Raw genomic sequence first — 12,037 nt, 5'->3', positions numbered from 1 at the left:
GTGCAAATACTGCTATGAGGAACAACTGAATCCGAAGATTTAGGCAAGGCCCGAGGGAGAGGCTGGGTGGAGTGAAATGGCGTGCGGGTCCAGAATGACCGATTCGAGGTGAAGGGATGAGGCAAGGTAAGGGTGAGGCGAACAGCCCGAGGATCGTTGGCAAATTGAAAGCACTATTGCTTTTCGAAGGCGAATGCAATGTATATATCTGGAACGTTGGTCAGTAATGAGCGTAAACAAAGACTAGAGGGGGGAAGGGATGAGCAGCGTCTTGGTAAAACCCTGCCCTCGGATAAGTGCCACACATATAATGGCAGGCATCTAAAGTGCATCCAGATCTCACCCGAGACAAACTGAATATACCCCACATGGCATGGCACACGATCAAACTCCAATTGCCGTGTCTTGGGGAACGGAGCGAAGCCACTTGTTTAATGAAAGAGAGACACAAGACACTCACTTGCAGCTTGCCACTGATCGTCCGTCATCTCGGTGTCCCCACGCGAGTTCACGACCTTCATCGTTTGTAGCAACGGGCCAAACTCGGGGTCTCGCCGTTCCAGCGCAAACACGTCGTGAAACTCGGAGCGGTATATCGGTTTGAGACCGTATTCGAGAGAGAGGCTGCAAGGAGATTAGCCGCTGTGTAGACAACATGTTCAAATGAGCCAAGTCAAATGAGAACTCACGCTTCAAACTCTTCCCATCGTACAACGTATTCGGGAACGTCCTCAACCGCATCCTTTAGATAAAACCAGTACCGGTGTCCATAGAGCGGCTGTTCTTGTTTGGAGTCGAACCGTATGGAATATACTGAGTTGCCGAATGACGTTTCGTCCCCCGGGAGCTGATTTAATCTAGACCTATTGTGAAAATTGTTAACAACAAGGCACAGAGCGAATTGGAGGAACATACAAAAGCAAGTCCGAATTGGGGATGGTCCCCAAGAAAATGCCGCCCGGCCTCAGATAGTCGGATACGTTTTCGAGCATGGTCCGGACCTTTTGGAGAGACTCGAATGCATAGTGCATGCAGAATTGCATGGACACGACATCGAATGGAGTGCGTAGGCGGCCCGGGGAAACCACAGCGCTTATATTACCCTAAAAGAATATGAGCATTGATCACATTTGGGTTGAACAAGACATACGCTAAAGCAATCAAACGCGTGAAATTCAGCATCGAAACGCTGGTTGGGGACGAGCTCCATATGACGATTGCGAGCTTGGGAAATGGATACTTCGGCAATGTCTGAGGTTTTGTTAACGTAGTACCAAGAATAGAGACTAAAATACATACCGAGCCCAACATACTCTCGAATGCTAGCTTTACCCCACTTGCGAAGGTCGCCACCTTTGCCACAACCAAGGTCAAGGACTTTACCGCTTGTTATACCCCGACCGTGTGGATTGGAGCCATGGGTGTTGCTCTCCTGAAGCGGCCTGCGACCGAATTTAGCAATGAGCACAGACTTTATCCAATTGTTGAAGTTGCGCAATCCAATGATGGGCGAGTCCTGCCGCGCTTTGACGCCAACTTCTCTACGTCGGTTGTCTGGGATGGGATTAGCCATGAATAGCAGGGCTGTATTTACGCTTACAATGCTGGGCTACCATGTATGAATCATCCCTGCCATTGCCGCTTGGCGGTGGCCTGACCTCTGGCTGGTCGTCACTCCCTCTCCTACGTTTTCTTTCGGGACCGCCACTGGATCCTGGACGGGAGCGAGGGGATTGGATGGGGTCCGTGCGCAGTGTGTTGCGGCAGCTGCGGTCCATGGCGGCTTGCTCGTCGGGAGTAAGTGGCAGATGCACATTGTGTCCCGGGGTTGTGCGTCGAGGAGCGTATGCAAGGGGCAGGGAGGCAGAGGAGGAGCGGTGTGGCAGTGCCGGGGGGCCCATGGCTGACCTGCCGGGGGAGGAGGCGGTCTCGAACTGAAGGCCGCCACTGCTGGAGGGGCGGCTGTCTGTTGGCGAGAGCAGATGGTGTATGGATGCTGTGCGCTGGCGCTTGGTGGGGGGCGGGCCGTCGTTGAGCAGCATGGACAGATTGGCGCTTGACACACTGTTACGTCGGGTGGGACTCGGTGGGGCAGGAGCCATGTGCGGGGAAGAAGGCGCGAGTATGTTGTGTTTGTATGATGGTGTTGGTGGCAGTGCGTGCGTCGACGCGACCGGTGAGCTCTCTATAGCATCTTTCACTGGATCAAATTTCGGCATTGCAAGTCGTCTTTGCAGCGCGAGTGGGCAACCACGAGGGGGACACAACACCGATAGATCTCCAGGGTCAACTTTCAATCCGCCTTGGCGCCAATAGCTCCTGCACGCAAAGTAAGCACTTTCCTTCAATTCACCAATATTTCGCTGCCAATATAATAGACCCACCCTTGCTTGCTGAATGGCAGCTCCGTCGGGACTTGTTTGGTGCCCACCCTCGTCACGTGAGGTTATTTGGAGGGGACTTTGGTTATCCTTAGCTCCTTTATACCTGCTTGTGTTGCAAATTCCCTGCCGCCACGTAAGTTGTCAATTTTCTGGGACTCGAAACACCCTCCTCAGATCACCCAATCACCGCCCCTGACTCCACCTCCTCGGACCCCGTGATGCAAATTACCCATCAGAAGTGATCTCAGCCAGCTTGCATATCAGAGGTAAATGTGTTATCTAAGCGCGTCCCAGGCAGCATATCCGATTGAACGCTTTGAGGCTGCCCTGGCTTGACGTTGAGCATACAAGTTATATCCTACTTTGTTCATACACATCCACCGCTTCCTATATTCTCTAGCTTCTTGATATAGGGAAACGGGGTACATATTCAAAAGATCTGCACAGAGTACGTTATTTATAGAATTATTTATATCGTATCATGACGTTTCACTATAATATACATCACGGCGCTATACTCTACCAAGGCACTTTGGATCCAGTCCAATCCAAGAACGACCCAGACGCATTGGCATCCAACCCCCTCACCACATTCATCATCTTACTCGCAGCCTCGTCAGGATTGAAAATACCGTATTCTCTCCCCTTGCTACCACTGGACGGTGCCTTGAAGTCCGGTCCTACAAAATCCTTTGATAAATCCGTCCGTACTGTCCCTGGGTGATAGGCCAATGCCACCCCCGGGACTTTGCGAGCTTTCAATTCGAGCGAGAGCGTTTTGATGACTTGGTTGACTGCTGCCTTTGAAGCTCGGTACGAGTACCATCTGGTTCAAATAAATGAAGTGCTGGCTTGGTGTTTAGTGAAAGGGGACGTACCCTCCAAGTTCGTTATCCTGAATTGATCCAACCCGTGCGCTAATGCTCGCAAGGACACTCCGTCCACCGGGTAACAATCCCTCATCATCCTCCTTCCCCTCCTCTTTCCCAACAAGCGGGACAAAATGCTTAAAAGTAAGCATATGTCCAATCACATTAATTTCGAAACTCCGGAGCGCCTCGGGATGAGATATCTGCATAACGTTCTTCTCGGCGTGAAGCTGTCGTTCATATATTCAGTCTTGGGCTTGGCATTTTGGAATGTGAGAATATAGAAGACGGACCATTCCAGAAACGTTGATGAGCAGTCTTAGTGGTTTATCTCCGAACTTTTCTTGGACTTGTTTACTGGCTTTTTGGATGGCGGATTCGTCGCGAATGTCCATGTCGAGCGTTGTTAATCTTTTCTCGGTATCTTTATATAGTCATAGCATGTAAGAAACGAAGAACGTATAGTAGCCAAACGAAGTTGGATTTACCTGACCCGTTCGAGACGCCTGAAAGTATCGCCTCTCGTGCTCGAGCTGCGCCAGAGGCCGTTGTACCAATTACATTCAAATTAGTAGTTGATAGCAGGTTCTGGGCCAAGGCTCGACCAAGACCTACGAAAAATATTAGATCTAATCAGAGTTTATGTGATTCATGCGTAACTGTACCTTTAGAACAACCTTGGATGACTGCAACACTCATTCCGGCTTTCTTCAAAATACGATGAGTTAATGTTGAAGCAGTGAGACTACAGCCCACTCTCTATATACTCCATCCCTCGATCATTCAACCAGTCGATCGACGCCAACCTATATTCATCGGTCCATTTTCGACGTCACCAGAAAACTCCATGGTGGTTTATTGCATCGGCGATCGGAGAGCTCAATTTCATTTGTCATCTAGGGCGGACCTGTTACCGCCTGGCGCTTGCAAGTTTGCCTTACCCACCCATTTTTAATTTAACTTACCACAGCTGGGAAGGGATGGCTTCTCCTATTACACCCGCGCTCAAATCTTCTGCGCGCTCGGCGTACAGATCATTGTTCAGAGCTTCGGGGACGACGTTTGCTGGTATGTGTTTTCTTTAATTGGTGGGAATGAATTAACTCAATAGAGGATTTGAGTCAAGGCGACGACCGGGTTTTGTATGGTATGCATGAATCGAGTCAATTTAGAGAAGCTTGATGGTTAAATGGATTTCAGCATTTAGAGACAAAGTCCGCACGGAAACGGTCGCGGGACAACAGGAGGCTGATCCAGTCGAATACGAAGCTCGAGTAAAACATGCGTTCGAAGTGGCCGATGTTTTGAAGAAGAATGTGGTTCAGGGAGTGAAAGAGAAGGAAGGAGAAGATGCTACTTGGAGTGAGTGTCCCAACTTGTTCGTACTATTCGCACCTTGTAACTTATTAAATTCCGTTTGCTCCAGAATTAAGAATGACACCTGATACCGAACTTGGTTCAAATGAAGGGGTCAAAGCTCCGTACTCGCGCCCAGCTAGAGGGACACCCCGAACCAAGTGCGGAGAAGACCCAAATGCAGTTGCACCACTGCCTCCTCGTTCTTTGAGACATATGGTGGGATCCAACCCGACACGGTGAGATCGGGGAACCCTCCCCCGCATGTAATACAGAACGAGAATCTAATATATTGATTTATGCATCAAAAGATCATACTCTACAGCCTCATCATCGTCCTCTCCTCCTCCGAATTGGAACTCGGAAAATCAACAAGAAGAGGTAGACACTGAAGAAAAATACGACCGTATACGGGTCCAATCGCTACGGAATAGGCTGCTCCAAGTGAACCGTCGGGTGTTGGCTTCCCCTACAGGTCGAGAACGCACGACTGAGCGCACGCTTGTGGAAGACAAACTGGCCACACTAGTTGCGAGAATGGAGTTTCTTGCAACCGAGATGCACGACAGACTTTATCCACCTTCGTCAAACTCTGCACCCGCACGACCACTCGTAGACCTCTTGCTCGATCAGATACCCATTTCCCCCAAGTGCAGCACTCATTTTGTGGGTCCTCCCGTACAGCTACAACAGTACATACGGTTCCTGCAGAGCGCCGCAAAACATACAAACGCTGTGCGGACAGAAACTATATTGCATACACCCGAAGTACGAAAAGCCATCGCTCAACTCATCGAGACTCCCGCACCCGGTACACGTAGACCCGACAATGCTTCCGAACAACTTCAAGCGATTCAGTGGCGAATGCTTATGATCAAACGGGGCCTCCAAGGCGTCGTCAAGTCACGCACTATATCCCCTTCTCTGCTTACCCCAATGTTCAGTGCGCTAAGGGAAGCAATGCAAGACATCAGTTATGCCCAGGAGTGTATCCAAGACTTGGAGGACAATGGACCCAGACTGGAGAGTGCGCGGACGTTGGTGGAAGATATGGAGAAATCTTTGAGGGGGTCGTGTATTATGGAGCTTAGGAAGCAGATGGAGGGACGATTCGATGCCGGGGTCGCTGGGAAGCGAGTGGACGATGCGATCGTTGGCCTTGGGCTATCGCCTTCTGACAGTGGGTGCTTATCTTCCCCGCTTGCTTAAGTCTTGGTCTCATGCATTATTAGTAAAAGTGACTAGGAAGGCCTATCGACGAATACGCCATTACGAAGAGTTTCCGAGCGTTGTGAAAACCGTCACCAAGGCTCAGCAAGATGATGACCTAGACCGTGCTAAAAGGTGGCGCCGAAAACTATTTGCCCGGGGTCAAAAGGTGTTCAACGCCATTCGACTACACATGAATAGTTTCACCTCAATACTCGACCAAATGATTGCATTACATTCTAGAGATGATGACAAGGTTTTGGCGTTGTGCGAGGCTAGGCAGGAGTGAACTTGCTGACAGACGTTTCCGAGGATCAGTTGACGCTTATAGCCGGCAAGGCCACGTATGCGAGCTGGTCCGAGTGGGCGGACGTCATGTCGGATCGACTTGCTCTTGTGGAGGAACTAGCGGGTCGAGCTGTGACTGCTGATAGACACCTTGAACAATACGCGTGGGGGGAACTAGGCACCTGGGATCTTGGTCCCGATAGGATGAAGCTATTTTTTGATGCCAGGGTGGAACTGGTGATTATTTGTGATCTTGCATGGAGGCTGGAGAGGAGGATGAAGTATGACATTGAAGGTGTTCGAGAGGCTTCAGTGTTGCTCTGCGAAGAGGTGCAGTCAGAATTCGAGTTTCCAGAGCCTAGGACCAGGGGATCCGAAAGAACTAGTACAAGGCACAACTCCTTGGAGAAAAGTGAATTTAGGATACGAAGCTCCCGTGGTGACCGTGGTCGACCCAAGTCGCACTACACCAAAGACCCAAAGTCGACGAACGACGCGGTCAATACTGTTTTGATTCTTGACGAATAAATCTGAATTTTGGAAGTTGTGTGCTTCTTGATGTACTTACTAATTATACATTGTCTATTCAAACGTGTATATAAGTTAGGTGACATGCCTATGTCTCATACTAAAACTACCTAATCCGGCGCCTATTACCAACTTTTAGGCTTCAAACTAAACGCCAACAACCAACCCTACAATAGTCCAAACCTCCATTGGAAAGTCTGAAGCTGCATGTACTCAAACTGTCACGTTGGCCTACGACATTGTACAACCGTAGTTGCTCAATGCTCTCGAATTCAGCCTCGTCCTCCTATAGTTAATCTAGTTGCAAACATGCAACGAGATATCATATATCTACACTACCTGCTGCCAACCCAAGCTCGTAAATATAGCACATCCCCGAGTCCTCACGATAGTAGTGTTTTGGGGTTATTCGTTCGTGCACAGGGGCGATCAAGCACTAAGAGTGAATCTAAACCACTATGTACGTATCATTCACTTCTTTGATTGGGAAACGTGGATCTATCTACTAGCAAGCAATCAAACAGGCTCGAAGCAAACGAGCGCCGGAAGGGGGTGCTTTACCAATACCGAATAAACCTACTGTGCGAACTGCAGCCCAAAAAATCACAAAATTTCAGGAAAAGCTACTTAAAATCCAAAGTAGTATGGATGATCAAGTTGAAGCACTCGATAGTGCAGCGAAGCTGCTAAATGTCGAAAAAGACAGGCTTCATCCACTCGTACATTGCAAGTATATTCTTCAACTCGATACTATCAGCTCCCTGCAAGCATTGCTGCAGGCGATATCCGACAACACTCCAAAAGGGCAAGAACGTACAACATACGAGCATAATACTGCGATTTGGCTCGAGTCGCGCATCTTGGCTGTGCAACTTTGGGTGGTCAAGAGGTTGCTCATCCAAATCCAACTCTTTGAAACTGAGAACAGAGCGCTGCACATTCAAATCCAAGACTCGCTCAGTGGTATTGTGATACGAATGCAGGACCTGAGTAAGGAAGTAGCAGCTCTACGAGATAATTTCCACCGAGTGCGACCTGGACGCACTGAAGAGTCACTGCAAGAAGAATGGGCCAAGAACTTCTTTGTGGATGGGGCTAAGAATGTCAACTCGGGCGACGTCGGTCTTGAGTCGACGATTCAGCCACCTCAACTTGGTAAGTAATCGTGCTGGTTTCTTAGTTTTGCGCTTACCTGTAAAATTTCAGCTGCTCCTCACAAAGTTGGTAGCGGAGAACCTACACCCCATTCAGTCTTATTGGAAAACCTTTCCATTGTTGCGGCATATTCCAGGCAGGAGTCCGTTATTTGGAAGATTGAACGCTTCCTGAGCCGGGTCGAAAATGTTTACTACCGTGTATCCAGGGCGATCACTTATCTCGAGCGACTAGCTCAAGACCTGCAGGTAACCGAGGACAGGTCCCATCCAGTCGTATCTTGCAAGTATATTTTACAACTCAACAGCTTCGCTTCCTTAGATATGGTGTTGAGGATACTGAGAAAGAGGACACCGAAGAACCGAGTAGAACTGCAATGGGAGATGGGACAGGCGCTGTGGCTCGATTCAAGGCTCCCCGAAGTTCAACTGGAGGTTGTCAAAATGCGTTTATGGGCTTTTCATCTCACCGTTAAAGGCCAGGCCCTCACACCCCAACAAAAGAATCTTATCAGGTCAACTCGGGGAAGAATAAAGATTGCCCACAGTCTTTTGCGCGATTCGAGAGAGGAGTTTAGTTCGTATGGCCCGCAGGGGGGATTTGAGATTGAGGGTAGTACGCTAGGTGAAGAGAGGAGGGACCGTGAAAAGATTGTGCGCACAGAAAAAGTTTAGAAGAAAGAGTGTTGATAAAATATTTATTTTACATCATATTGTGTCCCTCACATTTATATACAGCGCTTCTCTGCTTAAAATGCTATGTAGTCCAACCGCATATAGAATATGCACATATTGATTGGTTGACATCTAGAAGACACTATTTCAAACTTTCAATAGAAACCCATAAGCGCCGGATGTGCAATAGTCTGTCTTAATAACCACCGCAATAATCTTCCACATTCATGATGGTCATTCTTCTGGCTCCTTTTGTAGTAACATGTCGGAATCGGTTACTGGGGCTGAGAGCCGGTAAATTGCTTCACAATGCATGTGAGCCTGCACACTAAAACCAAGCACGCATATAGCCCCCGGAATCTTGCCCCGTGCGCTTCGCTCAAAGAATACGCTGGGTTTGGCGGTGCCATGGCGAAACTATTCAGATTCTCTACAATCAACTCAAAGACAGGTACCACATAGGAGAGACGAGAGACAGGATCCACTCGATGAAAACCACACCCATGATATGGGTTCTACAGGAGTTGAGTTCGGCGAATCTCTGCCTCTGAGCTTGGAACATGAAAGCATTGAATCGATAGAAGAGGAGGAACTACCGGTAGAAAGGAGCGACGCGTCGGATGTTATGCAGAGCCCAAGGTACATATCGCGTGGCAAGTTAATGGCTGCTCATCGGGCGCGAATGATACCTGAGTTGAGGGAAGAGGACTTGGAGGAGATGTTCGTGAGGGGTGAGTTAAATATCCTTCAACTTCAAGTAAAGCTATTCACGAGCATGCATGAAGGAAGTGGTCCGGGGGGACAGGCCATCAATAAAACGTCAAGTAGCGTCTCCCTGATACATCGTCCAACCGGTATCAGAGTACAATGTCAAGCAACGCGATCGCGTGAACAGAATCGAAAGATTGCTCGAAAGATAATGGTTGATAAGGTACAGTTCAGAATTCTGGTTTTTGTTGTGCCTGTGAAGATGACATTCAATTACCAGTTGGATCAACTTGCAAACCCTGGTCTGTCAAAGGTAGAAGTCCAACAAGAGAAAGTTCGGGCGAAAAAGCGGCAGCGAGCGAAAAAGGCTAAGAAAAAGGCCAAGCTGAAAGCGGATGCAGGACCAGCAGAGAGCGATGGAAATTGAGGCCAGGTTCAGAAACGAACTAAGCGAGTTCGATCAATTGATTCTGGAATTACAGTCATAAATATGATTGATTAATCTATCGTATAGTAAAACAGGAAGCTAGGCGGTAATAAGTCAGATAAAGCTAACAGAGCGTGTGGGTGGCATCATAACCAGTGTCCATAATGTCCAGGTTCACGAGCCAAGCACTTTTGACAATTGGTACGGGGTCCTATGGCGAACCGCTTTTTAGCGCTAGAGCCCACTTGAACCGGATCTAATGACCGAGCCGAGTCGGGTGCTGTTCCGGTGGCTTTTAATGGTCTCGATATTTCAGACAGTGCAACAGTAGGATCGCTACGAATAGCAGGCGGTGACACAGAGCGAGAGACAGGTGAAGGTGGAAGGAACATTGGTCGTGTAGGCTCGTCCATGATCTATGGCGCTCGATTAGCTATGAGCGGTCTATAGTCTCCATTGGGTGGCTCACCATTTGGACGTCATTTTGTTCCACACAAGTTCCTAATGTGATGCTCTGTACTTGTTGTATGATCGGATAGTCTAGCTCTGCGACTAGTGGGCTTTCGCGTATCCAGGTATGCGATATACGCTTCTATTCAAGAGTCAAGTCAAACCAAACAAACTAGCAGCACTCTGACCTTGGGAGGTTCACATTGCTCTTCGCCCCATGAACGCTTCCGCCCACCAAAGGAGCGTGAGGATGTGATGTCCGTGACATTCATCGCGGGGATTCGCGTTTGCAGGCACAGGGACACGTGACATGACCCTGAGGTCGCCCTGACACGTGACTCGGGCTGGCAACAGGATTTTGGGGGGTTCGATTTCAGGTTGGCCTTGATTTCGTCCACTTTCTCCCGCATCTGGTCACCTTGCCCCTGTACCGGCTTTCAAGCCCACACACTCTTTCTTCACATTCTTTTCGATGTTATTCTTTGGCACACTTGCTGTTACAGCATCTTTGGTCGCTGCAGTTGCTGCCGACCATGGTCATAGTTTGCATGCCAGGTCTCATCACCACGTTGACCGTTCGAATCTCCAGAAGCGTTTCTCTGGAACTGCAACCTACTATCAAACTGGGATGGGAGCGTATGTAACCTCAAATATTTATCATACGTTGGTACTTATTTAATACCTATGGGTGCTTTCAGGTGTGGGCAGTATAATAACCCTGGCGATTTCGTAAGTTCGTTTTAATAGTGCACGGTTCTGTTACTTATTCTTCTTTTAGATTGTTGCTTTGAACTCTGCAGTATGTTAAATTCACTGCAAGACTTGTTTCTGTGAAAATTGATCACTTTGACAGCAATATGGAGGTGGATATCCTGGCCCCAATTGTTTTAAAGGCATCAATATTTGTGGTAAAGGCAAATGTCACTACGCAACAATTGTGGACGAGGTAAGTGGCATTACTTTGCTACTTTTGCACAAGGCACTTACAGCAATACCATAGTGCCCGACCTGTAGTCACGGTTCGCTGGACTTGTCGCAGGGTTTGTTCGAGTTTTTCGCTCCCACTAGTGATGGAGTATTCCAGATGACTTGGAGTGAGTACCTGCCTCTTCTTCTTAATCAATGTCTGATCTATTTCTCAGGCTTTGCCGACGGCGGCGACGACCCCAAACCTACCACGAGCAAGAAGCCCGACCCTCCTCCACCTACTACAACTTGGAAACCTGAGCCTTCGCCCGAACCAACCACGACTTGGAAACCGGAACCAACCACGACTTGGGAAGAGCCCAAGACAACCAGTACCAAGAGGAGAACCACTACTTCGACCCCGCCTCCAGAGCCAACCACTTCTCATGAACCTAGCACAACTTCGACAAGCTACACACCAACCAGCACCCCCTCGAGTACCTCGAGCACGAGCACAAGCACCACCGAGTCTACTACTTCTGTTAGCTCGTCGGTCGCAGTTTCCACAAGCGCTCAGGTCACTGCCACCCAATCCTCTGCGGGTCCTTCAAGTTCAAGTTCAGGTTCAGTTTCAGTTTCAGCTCCGGCCCCAACCACTTCCGGTTTGGCCTCTGGACCAGGAAACAACAGTGGCTCCGGTGCTGCTTCCAACCTGGCTGACGCGAACCAGGTTATGCTTGCGCTCGGCAAGATGGCTGTAGTCGCTAACGGCGGCCAGTAGTGGGCGATTATTCCCCAGTAAATTTGTTTAAGTTTTCAAATATCCCTGGTGGTTGGTAACATTTGCGTTCGTTTTTCTCTTGAATGGTTTCCTGTGTTTTGGGTTTGTACACTTTTTCTATACCCACTGTCCGTAGCGTCCTTGAGGTGATGCAATAACTTGTTGTGCTTCTCGAGGGACACGGTCGTGAATACCTCTTTACTAGGACTTCTCATGACTTACTGCAAGTACGATGCTCTTGTGTCAGAATACAGTTGTTTAATTCACCCATCATTATTTATTTGACTTGAGCTGATGAAAAT

At 48.7% G+C, this 12,037-nt stretch overlaps 6 protein-coding genes across 6 annotated transcripts; 4 read left to right on the top strand and 2 right to left on the bottom strand.

Moving 5' to 3' along the window:
• Positions 1–173: 173 nt before the first annotated feature.
• On the bottom strand, positions 174–3,952 carry RhiXN_01898 (mRNA cap guanine-N7 methyltransferase; the record flags this gene model as incomplete). Its single annotated transcript, XM_043321717.1, has 12 exons — positions 174–208; positions 461–624; positions 690–863; positions 916–1,103; positions 1,151–1,251; positions 1,300–1,554; positions 1,601–2,319; positions 2,908–3,210; positions 3,263–3,483; positions 3,547–3,677; positions 3,742–3,864; positions 3,919–3,952. The coding sequence occupies 12 exons, from the start codon at positions 3,950–3,952 to the stop codon at positions 174–176; spliced, it is 2,448 nt and encodes an 815-aa protein (XP_043187540.1).
• Positions 3,953–4,233: 281 nt separating this feature from the next.
• Positions 4,234–6,634, top strand: RhiXN_01897 (uncharacterized protein; the record flags this gene model as incomplete). Its single annotated transcript, XM_043321716.1, has 7 exons — positions 4,234–4,321; positions 4,365–4,400; positions 4,454–4,615; positions 4,680–4,848; positions 4,921–5,789; positions 5,842–6,074; positions 6,131–6,634. The coding sequence occupies 7 exons, from the start codon at positions 4,234–4,236 to the stop codon at positions 6,632–6,634; spliced, it is 2,061 nt and encodes a 686-aa protein (XP_043187539.1).
• Positions 6,635–7,278: 644 nt separating this feature from the next.
• On the top strand, positions 7,279–8,463 carry RhiXN_01896 (uncharacterized protein; the record flags this gene model as incomplete). Its single annotated transcript, XM_043321715.1, has 2 exons — positions 7,279–7,789; positions 7,841–8,463. The coding sequence occupies 2 exons, from the start codon at positions 7,279–7,281 to the stop codon at positions 8,461–8,463; spliced, it is 1,134 nt and encodes a 377-aa protein (XP_043187538.1).
• Positions 8,464–8,971: 508 nt separating this feature from the next.
• RhiXN_01895 (RF-1 domain protein) lies at positions 8,972–9,598 on the top strand (the record flags this gene model as incomplete). The annotated part of the gene is made up of 2 exons (XM_043321714.1): positions 8,972–9,194; positions 9,249–9,598. 2 exons carry the CDS (start codon positions 8,972–8,974, stop codon positions 9,596–9,598), a joined length of 573 nt encoding a protein of 190 aa, XP_043187537.1.
• A 124-nt stretch (positions 9,599–9,722) lies between these two features.
• On the bottom strand, positions 9,723–10,320 carry RhiXN_01894 (uncharacterized protein; the record flags this gene model as incomplete). The annotated part of the gene is made up of 4 exons (XM_043321713.1): positions 9,723–9,809; positions 9,844–10,014; positions 10,068–10,190; positions 10,237–10,320. 4 exons carry the CDS (start codon positions 10,318–10,320, stop codon positions 9,723–9,725), a joined length of 465 nt encoding a protein of 154 aa, XP_043187536.1.
• Positions 10,321–10,520: 200 nt separating this feature from the next.
• RhiXN_01893 (rare lipoprotein A-like double-psi beta-barrel protein) lies at positions 10,521–11,735 on the top strand (the record flags this gene model as incomplete). The annotated part of the gene is made up of 6 exons (XM_043321712.1): positions 10,521–10,684; positions 10,747–10,777; positions 10,827–10,847; positions 10,902–10,994; positions 11,049–11,142; positions 11,191–11,735. The coding sequence occupies 6 exons, from the start codon at positions 10,521–10,523 to the stop codon at positions 11,733–11,735; spliced, it is 948 nt and encodes a 315-aa protein (XP_043187535.1).
• Between the last annotated feature and the right edge of the window lie 302 nt (positions 11,736–12,037).

Source organism: Rhizoctonia solani, chromosome 16, assembly GCF_016906535.1.
Source record: "Rhizoctonia solani chromosome 16, complete sequence".
Taxonomy (NCBI): Eukaryota; Fungi; Basidiomycota; class Agaricomycetes; order Cantharellales; family Ceratobasidiaceae; genus Rhizoctonia; species Rhizoctonia solani.
This window is presented reverse-complemented; position numbering and strand designations above follow the sequence as displayed.